The sequence below is a fragment of the Zootoca vivipara genome, chromosome Z2, assembly GCF_965207765.1.
Source record: "Zootoca vivipara chromosome Z2, rZooViv2.hap1.1, whole genome shotgun sequence".
In the NCBI taxonomy this organism is placed as follows: Eukaryota; Metazoa; Chordata; class Lepidosauria; order Squamata; family Lacertidae; genus Zootoca; species Zootoca vivipara.
This window is the reverse complement of record NC_142585.1, coordinates 40985906-41001800: the sequence shown is the minus strand read 5'-3', so window position 1 is coordinate 41001800 and position 15895 is coordinate 40985906. Positions and strand designations below refer to the sequence as shown.

Genomic DNA, 15895 nt, shown 5'->3' with positions numbered 1-15895 from the left:
TCAGGTTAAGTACGCTTCAGGTTAAGTATAGACTTCCGGAACCAATTGTGTACTTAAACCGAGGTACCACTGTACAAGGGAAGCTGTATGTAGGGTGTGTTGCAGACCTGGCCACGTAACAGAGCCAGTGGGATTTCTTTTTGGGAAATGGATTGTTGTCTCCCTTTCCCTCTCCTTCTGTACAACCAGATTGCAAACTGGTTTCTCTATGTACCCTACTGAGTAAAGATAAAGATGTTCTGCTTCCCCCTTTCACAATATTTGCCAATATAGGAGATAGTCAAACAGTGCTCCAGAGCCTGCTGTTTCCTCTTACTGTGCACAATGAATCAAAGAGCCAGGAGCCATGAACGTGAAGAGCATTCCGCTTATTTGCCAACCACCTGGCAAGCCTTAAAACTTAATAGGTATGCTGCTGATGCCTCACTTTTTAAAGAAAATATACCTGTGGTTAAAACTGTACCCTCCGGAGGCCACATTCATGTGGCAGTTTATTCCATTTCCCTAACTTATTTTTCACATGCTTTCATGCAATGTAAAAGCCATCTCTGGGAAACTAATGGACTGTAGTTCATGTTTAGTGCTCACTTCTGTTACCTGATTACAGAAAGTATCTCTATGCAGCCCTCTTAAAACAGAAAACTCAGAAGTAAAGCGAGGAAATTTGGGACAGCATACCAATTCTTTTCTGCCATTTTCATGGGAGGGTCACAGGGGAACAGAAGCAAGCATGTGCAGACAGGGTGGGGGAGCAGCAATGTTGACCACCGATATTCATTGGTGCGAATGAAATTTAGCATGACATGTCAGCATATTGGTTTTAATGCAACGGGCACCACAGCGTGAAAGGAGTATTAGAAAACATGAGAGAGGAGCTAGCATTATAAGGAAGACTAATGCAATATTCCCCACTCCCCTAAGTCTCTTTACCCTCCAACTCAGAAACAGTCCCTCTCATGAGTCTGAGTGTGCATATTATTAAGAATTTCACATTGAAAGCTGACTTCTGTTGCTTTTTCTTTGCTTATTTGTGTCCTCTGATTTTATTTAAATTGGCCTCGATGGTAGCACATGTGCCGCTTTCAATTTCCATATATTTCAATAAACGTCTGTATACAGATAAAAAACAACAACCCCAAAAGGCAACAAATACAACCATAAAACACTACGCAGCTGCAGGAAGCCAAGATTCCTATCAACTGTACTTTAACACAGGGATATACGTATTTTTTGTTTACCAAGGCTGGGGTGGGTGTGTTTGTGTTTTGCTAAGAGATCCAAAACTGCACACACTTAGAGGTAGGGTTGCCGGACTCAATAGTGGACAGGACTTCTGTGCCCTTAATTGCCCTGCTCTCTTTTGAGTCTGGAAACCTTAAAGAGAAACCAGCAGACCCTTTGGTCAAGGCTGTGGACCTTGTCTTCCCCTCCCCACTTTTTATAGTCACAGCAGCCCTGCGAGGTAGGCTAGGCTGTGACTTGGTAATTCAGTCCCCAAAATGGTGAAACTGCTTTGCTTGTGGTTATTTATCAGGCAATTTGGGGTCTCGTAGTTTGCTGTAAATATCACATGCTGCATTTAAGCTGCTTTTCTGGCCTTGTGCGTGTTTGTTTTTCTTTTCATGATCTGTGAATGACGCTATATCTTTGTAACTCGCTTTTCTTCCCAGATGCTCATAGTTGTGTACATTATCCTCCCCACCTTCATATTTGCAACAGCTCTGTGAGGTAGGCTAGGCAGAGTTAACATATGTATATAAGCAGCAGTTCTTGTCAATCGATTGCTGGCAGGAGGGGTAGAATCCACATAGCGTTTACGTGGTTCAGACCCTGTCAGCACCCGTGCACCTGACAATGTCTAACATTGCTTACAACCCCATACTGTTTTATCTCTTACCTTTCCTTTTCCGAAGGACATTTTCTCACTCGGACACCAATAATCCTCTTAGGGAATTGGAAAAGAGCCTGTGAAATTTCTCGTTGGCAAAGTTGTAGATGAAGGGATCCAGGCAACAGTTGACCATGCTGAAGACCAAAGAAATGTAATAGGTGACTTCTATGTGATATAGAACGTTGCAGGACACGCCATAATATCTCACAATGGCAGCCAGGGACCCACAGATGTGGAGGGGTGTGAAGCAGGTGGCAAAGATGACCAGGGCAATGGTGATCATCTGCTTTGACTTGGTCTTCATCACTCTGCCTCGGAGATTGGCTTGACTGATTTTAGCAACATAGGCTCCCAACATCATGTAGGACACCAGAGAGATGCCAAAGGGAATGAGGAAGCAGAAGATCCCCAGGAAGGTGCCATAAGCTAGGTAGAGATAGGTCAACTCTGACTGGTAGATGCTCAAGCACTTGACCGAGTTGCCGATGACTGAAGTCTTGAGGAAAAAGAAGAGTGGAAGCCCCTGCAGGAAGAGGAAAGCCCAGAAGACCAAGACCAACTTTTTCAAGGCAGACTTCTTCCTCCAGAGGGTCTTGGCGTTGTAGTGGACAATGGCTTGGTACCTGTGGATGCTGATGAGCATGAGGAAGTAGATGCTTCCATACAGGTGGGTGCTGAGCAGGAAGACTTGAAGCTGGCAGACAAACTGCCCAAAGGGCCAGTGGTTGCCCAAGCTGAAATAGGTCACCATCAATGGCATTACCGGAAGGACAATGATGTCTACCAAGGCCAGATTGAACTGAAGCATGATGCCAGAATTCCAGCGCTTGATGGCAAACCAGAAGATCCAGAGGCTGATGCTGTTGAAGACCAACCCGCCCACTGAGACGATGCCCAAAATTACTGGGAGGGCAAGGTGGATCCCCCCTGGCTGACATTGTGTCACGTTGGTGGTGTTCATTCGGTGAAGGAGACAGGTGGCCTAAGTAGAGTTGTCTGTACACGTTCCAGTTCAGAATACAGAGTCGGCAAGCAGGGGGAATGGTATTTGCTTGTGGTAGGTGAAGTCAGCTGCTAGCAGTGCCCTTCTGTCACAGGCCTGAAAGTGTGGCTGAGGTGGGGCCCCTCTCCCCTGCCCATTTCCTATTTTTCTAAGGACTTCTTCTGAGTCAGTTTCACGCCCAAAAGAAAGACTGAAACTTGTGTGGCTTCTCTTGCACAGAAATCTGGCATTGGCACTTCAAGTCTTTCGGTTTGTGTTTTTATTTCAGAGAGTTTAACACTGAAGTCTAAAAGCATGGGGCTGAATCCAGCTAAGGCCCCATCTGCACTATACGTACATTTAAAGCATCATCATACCACTGTAAATATTCATGGCTTTCCCCAGAGAGTCCCGGGGACTGTAGTTCAGAGTGCTGAGAGTTGTTAGGGGACCCCCTTTTCCCCTTCACAGAGCTACAATTGCCAGTTTTCCGAGCAAAAGGATGGACTCTTAGAACATTATGGGAATGGTAGCTCTGCATGGGGAGTAGGGGGTTTCCTAACAACTCTCAGCATTCTGAACAAACTACATTTCCCAGGATCCTTTTGGCAGGGAAGCCGTGACTGTTTACAATGATGTGATACTGTTTTAAATGTACGGCGCTGAAAATGCCTGTCATCCTAAAAGTAATAAGTCACTTTAATAAATGTTTTGTACTGTTTTTTTAAATGATGTTTTAGTGTTGTACACTGTACTGATATTTCAGTACTGTACATAAATGATGGTATATAAATACAAATTAACTAAACAAGCTAGCCAAGCACACTGATTGCACTAGGCCTGCTCTGGCTTTCATTGTCAGAGGCAGTAGATCTCTGAGTATACCCGTTGCCAGGAATTGCAAGTAGAGAGAGCGCTCTACTTCAGTCCTGCTTGTGGACTTTCTGTTGGAGTATGTGGCTGGCCACTGCAAGAACAGGATGTTGGACTATCCGGGCCACTTTTTTAAAAAAAAATAAACTTTATTATATTTCTCAGTCATTACAATAAAATGAGTTTTACAACTATGACTTTGTACAGTTATCTTATTCCGTTCTCACCCAGTAGATCCCCCCAAAGTCCCTCCCCACCCTTCCCGTCCCTTTGACTTCACAACCGTATCTAAACTTGTCCCATTTCTCCCTTATAAGTTCTGCATACCTTAGTCTACTATTCCCTATTATTTCTTACAACGTTTAACCTTCCTCAACTTCTTTGCTTTACTAGTTTCTTTACATTACTTCAATTATTATTTTGTTATAGAGCCCTTTAGATATCCGAGATATGTTTTGGGTTCTCTAGCTTCTTTTGTAAATAGTTTAAAAATGGTTTCCAATTGTTTTGTGAATCTTTATTCTTTATGCTATTGATTTCATCATATTTTTTTGCCAAATTATAATAGTTAAATAATTTTTCTTGCCATTCTTCTTTACTGGGGGCACTTGTAGTTTTCCAACTTTTTGCGATCAAGATTCTCGCAGCGGATACTGCATAGCTGATAATAGCATCTGTCTCTAGGCTTGATGTCATTCGGTATCATCCCCAAAAGGAATAATTTCGGACATTTCTTAAATGAGTATTTCAAATTTTTCTTTAGTTCTCTATGGATCATTTCCCACTTGACCCTCTTTCAGCTCCATCAAAGCTGGTGGCTATAGCTACCTCTTGTGGGTAGTGAGTTCCATCCTTTACTTCTGTGTAGAGTGAAGAAGTACTTTCTTTTGCCCTGAATTTTCCAACATTTCAGCTTCATTGGATTCCCTTGGGTTCTGGTACCCAAGGGATGTTCACCATTAAATGTCACCTGAGTTGAATTTCTCCTCCATCCCTACCTGTGATTACTAATGGTGCTGTGTAGTGTCAAAATTGCACTTGATTACCACCATTCCCCTGTGCATCCAAACTTCTCCTCAATCGCTCAGGTCCCGATGCATAGAATCATAGAATTATAGAGCGTGGGTGGCGCTGTGGTCTAAACCACAGAGCCTAGGGCTTGCTGATCAGAAGGTTGGTGGTTCGAATCCCTACAACAGGGTGAGCTCCCCTTGTTCAATCCCAGCTCCTGCCCACCTAGCAGTTCGAAAGCATGCAGTGCAAGTAGATAAATAGGTACCACTCTGGCAGGAAGGTAAACGGCGTTTCTGTGCGCTGCTCTGGTTCGCCAGAAGTGGCTTAGTCATGCTGGCCACATGACCCGGAAGCTGTCTGCGGACAAACGCTGGCTCCCTTGGCCTATAGAGCGAGATGAGCGCCGCAACCCCAGAGTCATCCATGACTGGACCTAACGGTCAGGGGTCCCTTTACCTTTAAAGCTGGAAGGAACCACAAGGGTCATTCTAGTCCAACCACCTGCAGTGCAGGAGGCTTTTGCCCAACATAAGGCCCAAACCCTGAGATGAAGAGTCTCATATTCCACCAACTGAGCTACCCCAGTGCAGATGGAGAGGTTGAAGTGCCAAGTACAAGCAAAGATGGTGGTGCCCACTGGGACTAGTAGGGCAGGAGAAAGGGATCCCTGGTGGTGCCAGAGCTAATGAATCACAGAATCATAGAATCATAGAGTTGGAAGAGACCACAAGGGCCATCCAGTCCAACCCCCTGCCGAGCAGGAAAGACCATCAAAGCATTCTTGACATATGCCTCTCAAGCCTCTGCTTAAAGACCTCCAAAGAAGGAGACTCCACCACACTCCTTGGCAGCAAATTCCACTGCCGAACAGCTCTTACTGTCAGGAAGTTCTTCCTAAATGAGTGGCAGAGACAACTCATTCTACTTTTGTTCCTATCCCCGTCATAGCTGCCAAGTTATCCCTTTTTTTAAGGGATTTTCCCTTATGCTGAATAGGCTTCCTCGCGAGAAAAGGGAAAACTTGGCAGCTATGATCCCCGTTCCTGCTGAGTTCCCTTATTGACTTATTTATTGCACTAATATTCCATGCTTTTCTCCAAGGAGCTCAAGGTGGCATATGTGTCTCTCCCCCTCCTCATGTAATCCCCACAACAACCCTGGGAGACAGGTTAGACCAGACACCCCCAAACTTCGGCCCTCCAGATGTTTTGGACAACAATTCCCATCTTTCCCGACCCCTGGTCCTGTTAGCTAGGGATCATGGGAGTTGTAGGCCAAAAACATCTGGAGGGCCACAGTTTGGGGATGCCTGGGTTAGACTGAGAGGCAGTGACTGGCCCAAGGCCACCCAGTGAGCTTCATGGCTGCGTGGGGGATTTGAACCCTGGTCTCCCCCAGCTCCCAGCCTGACACTCTAAGCCATGGGTAGGCAGACTAAGGCCTGGGGGTCAGATATGGCCCAATCGCCTTCTAAATCTGGCCCACGGATGGTCCGGGAATCAGTGTGTTTTTACATGAGTAGGATGAATCCTTTTATTTAAAATGCATCTCTGGGTTATTTGTGGGGTATAGGAATTCATTCTTTTTTTTCTTTTCAAAATATAGTCTCTCTCTTCCCCCCCCCCCCAAGGTCTGAGGGACAGTGGACTGGCCCCCTGCTGAAAAGGTTTGCTGACCCCTGCTCTAACCACTTTGCCATAGTGTCTCTCCAGTTCTACAGGGGCAACACTAAGGAAGAGGAAGCTGATAGGCATTGTCTGCCCCAGACAGGTTTTTAATAGGCAAGGCAGGCAGGCAGGTGACAGCAAGCTGAGGGTAGAAGGAGTATAGGGCACTGCCCCATATGTCCTAACAGAGCAAATTTGGTAGCACACAATTCTCACCCTGTTTTGCGTTGTGAAGCACGTGAACCACGTGGAGGGGATATTTCTCATACAATTAAGCTTAGTTTATAATCCAAAGTATTCCCACACTGGCCTTGTGTAAATATTCCTCATTGACTCAGCACTTTATTTCTCTGCTTCTGTTTATTGGTAGCTGGTCTTGCGGTGCATCTTTGCATTTCTGTATGGTTTAAATTAAAACGGATAAAAAATTAAATTAAGAACAAAGTGACCTGGAAGACTTCTGTGAGCTGAGCCAAGCCAGCCGCTTATGCAAGTAGCTATGAGGACGGGTTAAGCCAGGTTGGGGAAACCTCAGGACCGGGAGCCACACATGTGTCCCTCCAGGGCAGGGGTGTCAAACTCAAATTCATCGGGGGCCGCATCAGCAGTTTGGTCACCCTCAAAGGGCTGGTTGTGTCTGTAGGACTATGTGTCCACTCTTTATTATCATAAATTATTGTCACTGCATTCAATTATTACTGTTTTTTGTAATAATGTAAGCTCATTCCCGCCCCCACGCGGATCACATTCCTGCTTCGTGGCGCGTGTGTGGGAGGGGATGTAAACGAGGGAAATTTGAACAAAAGGTGGCGATCGACGGCTTCGGGGGGGGGGCTCAACTAAACCTTCGGCAGGAAGAAGAAAGCCACTGCTGGGATTAAAAACCTGCAGATGGAAAGAGGGCTTCCCTCTCCTGCCCTGCACACACCCAAACCCCGCTAGGCAGGATGCCACACGCTGCAACCCACCCCATGCTTTGGAGAGGGGCAGGAACATGCGGTGCAGCGCCAACTCCCTGCTTTGCTTTTGCATCCTCCCTCCTCAGCGCCAGAGTCCCTTCCCCTCGCGCTGAGGGAGGGCAGCGGATTTCCCGAGGAGGAAGGCGGCGGCAGCCCCAGCGGACGTGCATCTTCGCCTCAGAGCTGCTCTTCCCCCCACCGCCTTCCCTTCGCCACCGCCTCTCCCTACTGGGACTGCAGGCAGAGGAGGCTTGAAAACGTCATCCCCCCCCCCGAAAAAATTCCCCTCCCACCTACTCAAATCGCGAGGCGACTCCATCTGGAGCCCTACATCACGAGGGGCTGAGAGGAGGAGGTGGCAGAGCGTGAAGAGCAAGAACCCGTGCCGTCGCCGCCGCCTCCCTCCCGGCCGCCCCCCGGGGAGCAGCTCCGCCGGAACTGAGAAGCCAAAGGGCGGCCCCCCGGGGATGGGGGGCAGAGCAAAAGCCAGGCACCCTCCCAAGTGTCTATGAGGAGAAAACGGGGGAAGAGGGAAGAGAAACCCGGCTCCATCAAGAGAGCGGCTGTTGCGCTTCGCCTACTTCCCCCTCAGGCTCACTCCGCGTCCCTTTCGCCCGCTCGCTCGCCCACCTCCCGGATGCAGCCGAGAAGAGGAAGGGAAGCGGCAGGCGGCAGTTACCCAGTGCCGCCTCACTCGCTCTCGGAGACAACAGCAAAGCCCGCCAAAAAAAAATCCAGCGCTGCTCCGTCCCGGCAGCAACTTTGCCGGCGGCGCCTGTAGGGCTTTCCTACCTCCTCGGCGGGCTTCCTCCTCCTCCTCCTGCATCTCACTTCCCCGTCTTGCCGCTGTGCCACCGCCTCCCTCAGCCTCATTCAAAATTGAAATTCCCTGGCCAAGGCTGTCAGCACGGCTCCAGCGCCCCGGCCTCCGCCTGCAGCCCCGCCCCCAGTTTTGACCCTCGGCCAATCACAGGCTCCAGAACTACTGTCAGTGGCTAGTGTCGGCGGTGGCTGCGCGGGCCACATGACGAGGTCTGGCGGGCCGGATTAGGCCCCCGGGCCTTGTGTTTGACACCCGTGCTCCAGGGCTTTCTATCTGGCCCTCAGCACTCTCCCCAGGCCACGCCCCCTTGCTGCTCCTATTTTGCCCCCTGAATGTTTTTGTTTGCCTGGAATGTGTCTTTGTACTCTCTTCATGCTGCTTGCTTGTCTAGATTGAGGATAGGGGTGTGTGTTTGTGTGAGAGAGAGTGGAAACCAGCCTACTGTATGAAGGGAAAATATACATTAAGTGCTCCATCTGCTTTTGCCTCTGGTCTCACCCACCACTGGGATGTGGCCCTTGGAAGATTGCCTGGAAGGGGATTAGTCCTTGGGCTGAAAAAGCTTCCCACCTCTGGGTTAAAGAGTGAAACACTGAGCTCCTGGTGAGCCTTGGGTGGTGGTCAATTAGGTGTTCAACAAGCTATCTGTTTGGGCTGATTACCTGGGAATGCAAGTACTTTGAAGGTCACAGTAGTAGATGGTTAGTGGATCGCAATCATTATTGGGGAGAGGCGCAGATCATATTCTTTGAAGCTTTCACGAGAAAGGAGGGTGAGCTCTCTGTAGCTGGCGGGAGCGGATCTTCAGGCAGTCACCTGAACCCTTTGGCCTATTGCTGCAAAGAAGACTCCTAGACTAATCTCCGCCTCCTCTCAATCAACCAGACCTTAGTGAGGGTTCACAATTTAATTCTTGGCCCCAACATACTTCCAGTTCTTAGCTGAAGATCCATTGTGGGTTCCAATCCTGACAAGAGCTGTGCAGTACTTAAGTATGAAGTACTTAATTTATTAAATAAATAAATAAGAGCTGACCTTTAAAAATATTGGCAAGATTTATGTGTGCGAGGGTGCATTCTCCCTCTCCTCAAGTATGCATGCACAGATTCCTCCTCATCAGCCTTCACAAGTCAGAAATTTTGGGTCCCTCACCCATTGCAAGCTAAAACCAGGGATTGTCTGGTATGGCATAACCAATAGCAGGTTTATTGTAGCATAAGGTTCCACCTGACCATGAGGCCTCTGTCCAGTGAAAGTTTACTGTACAATAAATGCATTCTCCTTCATAGTGTGACAAGAAGACTTCCTTTCTCATTTTAAGCTTTCAGATGAGAAACATCAAAGTGCTAAGTCTGTACTGGTTCATATTTTGATTCACATCGTCTCTGCAACCACACAGCTTCTTTCAGCTTGGAATCCTTCCCTCTATTTCTAGTGTTTAGTGCATGTGTGCCGTTCCTTATGTAGCCGAAACAGTACCACCCAAACACAGGAGGGAGGTATCAGCAGCCTTGGGAGAACTCAAAGTCTGCAGAGGTACAAGCATCTTTTGGGGAGAGGGACCCTAATGGGGGAACCCAAAAAAACCCTCAGCAAGGATGGAGTGTGTTTGGTGGACACAGGAAACTGATTATTGAAGGGTGGGGACACAGTGGAACAGAGAGGTGAGTAGGGGAATGTAATGGAGTCACTGGGACCCTGAAGAGCAGCACTCTATGGGCCCCTATAGACCTGGGTTTTATTGCAAGTGTATTCTGCAATGTGTTCTTGACACAAAAAGAGTGCATTAGTGATGGTTATCTTTCTGCCTTAGTTTGTTCGGAGATGCTCCCCCAACAACACCACATCTTGGTTGTCCAGAGCAGGGAAACCAGAATATTTGTGAGCATGAAAAGTTCTGGGATTTCAGCAGGAAGTTATGGGACGTGCACAGATGAGAAATGAAGCCATGTGGCCACCCCAGAACATTTCACAGGTGGGAGACAGCATTGAAAGCAGATTTGCATCATACAACCACTCCAATAGCATTATGAGAACAAATAATCATGGTACACAATGAAAAGGCTGCATGGAAGGGCCCTGCCCTGCCACATTTTCTCACGGGTCCTTCCAAATGCCGTTTGTCCTTTACATTTGCCAACATTTCCTCAATCTAGCCCTCAAACCTGGAACCCAAATGCGGGTGGACTGATGCTGAATATTCATATTGTATCCTGTTTTAGATACAGAGTGCACCAGACCAGTGGCAGCGGAGGGAAGGGCGGAAAATATTCAGACGGGTGATGGAGCTGGTAGGCTACTGTTTGCAAGAGCCGCAGAAATAATCCTGTCTCACTTCTGCCACCATTTGCTCTTGCGATGGGTGGGTTTGTCTCTCATTTTTGTTTCCTCTTTTAGGCTCAGCTGGTTGGGAACAACCAAGCACCATGAGCCACAAGAAGAAAAAGCTGAAGGGGAGCTCCAAAAAGCCAATCTTGTCCATGGGGTGCTCCTGCCTTGGTTGCTGCAAGATGGAAGGTATTCAAGGTCATGATCGGCATGAAAATGTTTTTGCGTTCCTTGCAGTCAGTTGCTCAGTTGAGCCCCCTTGTGGCACTCAAGTGGGGTCCTTATACCTTCCTGAGGATTCGGCCCGGCTTCCTCCAGTCTTTGTACCGCTCCCTCCGTGGTGGGTAAACCAGCGGCTGAGAAAAGCCTGAGTGGTTCATCCGTGAGGAACGGCTGAAAAGAAGCAAAAGGAGAACATCAAGAAGAGTCCTGCTGGAATGATGCTGAAGTTGGCTACTAGTTTCCAGTTCCTTCTTTGCACAAAACTTCAGAATGCAACTTAGTCAGGCTGCTTTCAGACCGTTGCTATTTTCACCTGAGAGTCAAGAAAGTGTCTCCTTCACTGGAGGTTTTTAAACAGAGATTGGACAGCCATCTGTCAGGGATGCTTTAGCTGCGATTCCTGCATTGCAGGGGGTTGGACTAGATGGCCCTTGGGATTCCCTTCCAGCCCTACAATTCTGTGATTCTATGGTTCTAAGCGCATCCCACCACATTTAGGTTGCACAATTAAAGCTGATTTGGCACCTTTTGAAAACACACTTCCCTGAAATCAGACTTTTTGCAATAAAGTAACAGATGTGAAAATGCCATGGAAATTGTTGGATAACAATTGCTTGAGGCAACATCATCGAACCTCCCTGGAAACCAGTTGGCTTTTTCTTGAACATTCATTCAAATGCCATATAAGCCACCTGCCAACTTTGGCCAAAGGATCAGGAAGATGGCAGTAAACTTGTAAAAAAACCTTAAATGAGAATCAAAGTGAATATTCCCTGAACCCCAAAGTAAGTAAATAAGTGAATAAGTAAGTAAGTTTGGTGTACAATATTTCATATATCATATACCTACATGACTGAGCCAGCATGTATATTCTATAATCTCATACCCCTCCACAAGTACCTTGATTTTCCAGGGACAGTCCCAGAAATTACAAAAGCCATCCCAGCTTCTGATTTGATCCTGGAATGCCCCTGTTCCCCCCACCAGCACTGCCAGCGCAAAGCTTGGAAAGGAGGATGAGCTGGTGCTTATCCCAAGCTATGGCGAAGGTGGCTGTGGCTGCTGCAAGGGAGCGCCCTGCTGCCTCTCCATGGCTGCCACTGGCCTCCTCTGCTGGGCTGCTGGATAGGGGATGAGAGCAGCAGCATTGCGTCCTTCACTGGCACCCAGGGTACACATATGTACGCACATGCACCGGACAGGACCAGGGGATGGGCCCAGAGGGTAAACCCCCACCACCATACAAGCCCAAGTCTTGCTGCCACTGCAGAGTGAATGCTAATGAAACATCTCCTGTGTTGCAGACTTGAGTCAAAATACCAAAAAAAGAGAGGCAACACGTCGACCAATTCCAACGGGCAAAATATATTTGTTTTATCTTTATAAACTATAACGACATGCGAGACTGTGATCCAGGGTATGGGGGTTACCTACATAGCAGGGGTTACATATGTGTATGACCCCTGTTACGCAGATTGTATACAAACACTAAGTTAAAAAACTGAAGAAGACCAAACCGAAACAGTATGCATACCTTGAATCACTGTCTCGCATGTCGTTATAGTTTATAAAGATAAAACAGATACATTTCGCCCATTGGAATTGGTCGACGTGTTGCCACTGCAGAGTGCGCACACAGGGCAAAGTGGGTTCACAGGGCTGCGCTGTGCCACACTGCCCGCTTGCCCACCTGCACAGGGGGGAGCCCGGCCACACTGTAGTGGCAAGGCCAGGCCAGGCTCTGGGGCCCAAAGCGCCACAGTGGCAGACAGGGCAGGGATCCCTCTGTGGGGGCTCCAGTAGCATAGCTAGGGGGGAGGGGAGGGGCGCCCCCAGCAGCACTTACCTTTGGAGGCGGCACGCCAGAGCCCAAGGTGGCCCGCAAGCCCAGGTGCCCCGGAGCCCAGTGCGCCACTCCCCAAAGCACCATGGCCCAGGGCTGGGCTCGCAGGGCACCAAGCTGCTGCATCCCACCCCCCAGCCTCCAGAGGGTAGCTGAGAAGGACATAACTGGCACACTCTGGCCCCTGTAAGAAGCAATGGGCCTGCAGTGTGCCCAAGCCAGCAGGTTTCTCTTGGGCACCCTCCACCTGCCGCCTCCCCCGCAGCTGTGCTCCACCTGGAGGGTGCCTGGGAGTGATGTGGTGGCTTGGGTATCAGCCCCATGCTGCTTTTGCAGGCAGTGTGGGATCAGCGCATGCAGGCCACGTCCCCCTCAGCCCCCTTCCAGGTGGAGTGTGCCAGTGAGGGATGCAGCTCTGGCGGCCAAGCCCAGCATACTCTACCCTGGCCTGGCATGTCCCGCCTGCATGTTATGGCATGTGCATGCTGGCACGCACCCCGGGTGCCATGGGAGCTTCCTACACCACTAGGAGACACCTGACTTGCACACCCTCAAAAACCATGTGCCTGGGGCTATGCCCCCGCCCCTCTACGCTGCTTGCCTGGATGAGAGGTGGCCACTGTCGTGCACCAGCCCTGTGTGATGCTCTGGCTTGGAGGGGCAGGCAGAGGGCAGAGAGAAAGGTGGAGCAGAGGGCAAGGAGTTGATTAGTAAAAATAAAAATAATAAATGCTTTGTGCATCCGCGTTTAATCTTGCCCCTTTCTAGAATTTATTTATTGCTGTGCGTTTTTCTTTTTGTAAATCTCCCAAAGAATAAAACAAAACAAAGCTGGGATCAAGGGGTTTCTCGGGACGATGTGTGTGTGCTGTGTCCCGTTGGTGTAGTAGTGGTGACAATCGCCCTTCTTCTGATAGGAGGACAAACACAAAAATGGTAGGCTGAGGAAGGTCAGTTGTGGGGAGAGTGAGAAATGTCCCTATTTTCATCTGAGGAATGTTGGGGTATGTAATCCGTAGCCAGCTCCTGCAAGAGGAAGCTTATAAGCTTTGTGTGTAGTCTTAAATATTACTCAGGGCCGTCTTAAGCAGGTCGGGTGCCCTGGCGCCATGGCATGCAGATCGCTCCAGCGCCCCCGCCCCGCCCTGTTTCTTCCCGCGGCTGGTGGGCGGGTGCAGCGTGGTTTCCGAGCGGCTCCACCACGCAGTGCCCCCCTGCCAACCCGGCGCCCTGGCGCCCCGCACCACTAGAGTCAATGGGCAAGCCGCCCCTGGTATTACTATTACTATTACTATTATAAGAGGGACTCTTACCCACTTGGAGATTCAAGCCCTACACCTGGAGGGGGCCAGGAAAACCTGGAGAGACTGGAGCTCCAGCAACCATACCAGGAAATTCACAGATAAGGCATGACTAGGGTTGCCATATTTCAAACTGTGAAAATCCATCAGAAAAGTTGTTGAGCTTTTTTGGCAATTTTAAAAAAAGGTTTTTGCGCTTTTTGAGTTTTTGAGCCAAATACAACACCGCCAACATGGGCTGCCATACACCTGGATTTTCCCAGACAGTTTAGCGATTTCCGCCTGGACACTGCTTCAGACTGCAGTATTCCAGATATGCCATGGGAATTCTGGATGTGTGGCAACCCTGTGGGCACGACGGCAGGGGCCTTCTCTTGCTGTTGCTGCCCATCAACTGAGGGCTCATTCACACTTCCGTTTGTCCCTTGATTCCTAGTCACGGGTCTGAGATGTTTATCTTTTGCCCCACCGCTTTACCCAGAAATACCCACTGTTTACTGCTGAAATGGAACAAACATAAATCAGCAGAAAACCAGATCGACTTTTGCTCTGATTCAGCAGTACACCAGAGGTTTTCCTAGGGAAAGTGGGAGGGCAAAAGAAAAACCTCTTAGACCTGTGTTTAGAAACCAAAGGATAAACAGAAGTTAGAGGCATATGATGATGATGATGATGATGATGATGATGATGATGATGATGATGATACACAGCTTCATTTAGCAGTGCAAGGAGTGGGGCAGAGCTTCCCTCTCAACATAGCGTAGTAGTAGTAGTAGTAGTAGTAGTAGTAGTAGTATTCATATCCCACATTTTCCCTAGACTCAAGGCAGCTTACACAAATGAAAACCAATGATTTTTGCACTTGTTCTTATCCAAACGGCTGAGAAGCTATTGAAATCCAGTGGGTTTTCTTTAAGACTCATGATGGTAGGTGCTGTACAACTGCCCAGCTGCCAACCGCAGTAGACACTTCTGCATTCTAGTCCCCAGCATACTTCCATACTGGGAGAAGTCTAGAAAGCCATAGAAACAGACTAGAAAGCAAACAGACTTGTCCCTGCTCCACAGAGAGCTCCCTCACTACAAGCATAGCTACAGGAAGGTGATAAGGAAGAATATACAGTATTCCCTGTTGAAGAAGGCATTTGCCTTTCTCCTGCCACTTTGTGGCATCCATGGAAATGAATAAAATGTGTGTCTCATCAGAAGAATGTTTCCTAGCTCAAACAGTGCATGCGGTGTTGCTTTGGTTTGGTCAGGCTTACCGGGAGTCAGACATGTCAGCAAGAGAGCTTTGCCGTGACCCACCCGAGATGGCCTTGCAACCCACCTGGTGGTCTTGATCCACTGTCTGAAAAGTTGTGCTCAGCACTGATCAGCAGTGGCTGAGGGCTTCTGGGGTTTCAGATGAGGGCCTCTCCCAGCTCTGTCTAGAGATAACAGGGACTGAACCAGGGTCCTTCTGCATGCAAAGTGGGTGCTCTGCTTCTGAGCTATGGCCCTTCCCCTCCTCCTCGAGATCATTTAGCCAACTTGCAACATTCAGAGCCTGGCGATTCTGGATTTCGTTTTTCTTGCCAATCTTTCGACTCAGTGGTGGTGGTCTGTTTTGCATTAGAGTAATATTACCAGTATTTTTCAGGAGGGATTCAAGTGCATACAGTTTAATTTAGATCTGTGCTCTCTGTCACACTCTCTGTCACACTAGCTTAGCGATTTCACCCCTTTTATCAGACTATTTCCAGTTAGAAACATTGCAGGGAAAAGCACTGAAAACTGGTTTGGCCAAAGGAGGGCCCTGCTAGGTTGGTGGTCCCTGGTCTCCCCCTTCCCCCCCCCTCCCGCAATATACCATGGGCATAATAGTCCATTAGCGGTGGATTTATACTGGACCATCCACACATCATTCTGCTTTGTTAGTTGTTCTGCAAGACTTTCCCGATGTCACGACATTACTGCCGCCTTGTGCTATAGTGCAGCAAAGGTGTGACA

At 48.6% G+C, this 15895-nt stretch overlaps 1 protein-coding gene across 1 annotated transcript; it reads right to left on the bottom strand.

Moving 5' to 3' along the window:
- Positions 1-1769: 1769 nt before the first annotated feature.
- On the bottom strand, positions 1770-2852 carry LOC118083371 (P2Y purinoceptor 2-like). Its single transcript, XM_035111670.2, has one exon. It carries the CDS (start codon positions 2850-2852, stop codon positions 1923-1925), a length of 930 nt encoding a protein of 309 aa, XP_034967561.1. The 3' UTR covers positions 1770-1922.
- Between the last annotated feature and the right edge of the window lie 13043 nt (positions 2853-15895).

Coding starts and splice junctions, on each gene's coding strand:
- LOC118083371 (XM_035111670.2), bottom strand. CDS start 2,852: ATGAACACCACCAACGTGACACAATGTCAGCCAGGGGGGATCCACCTT.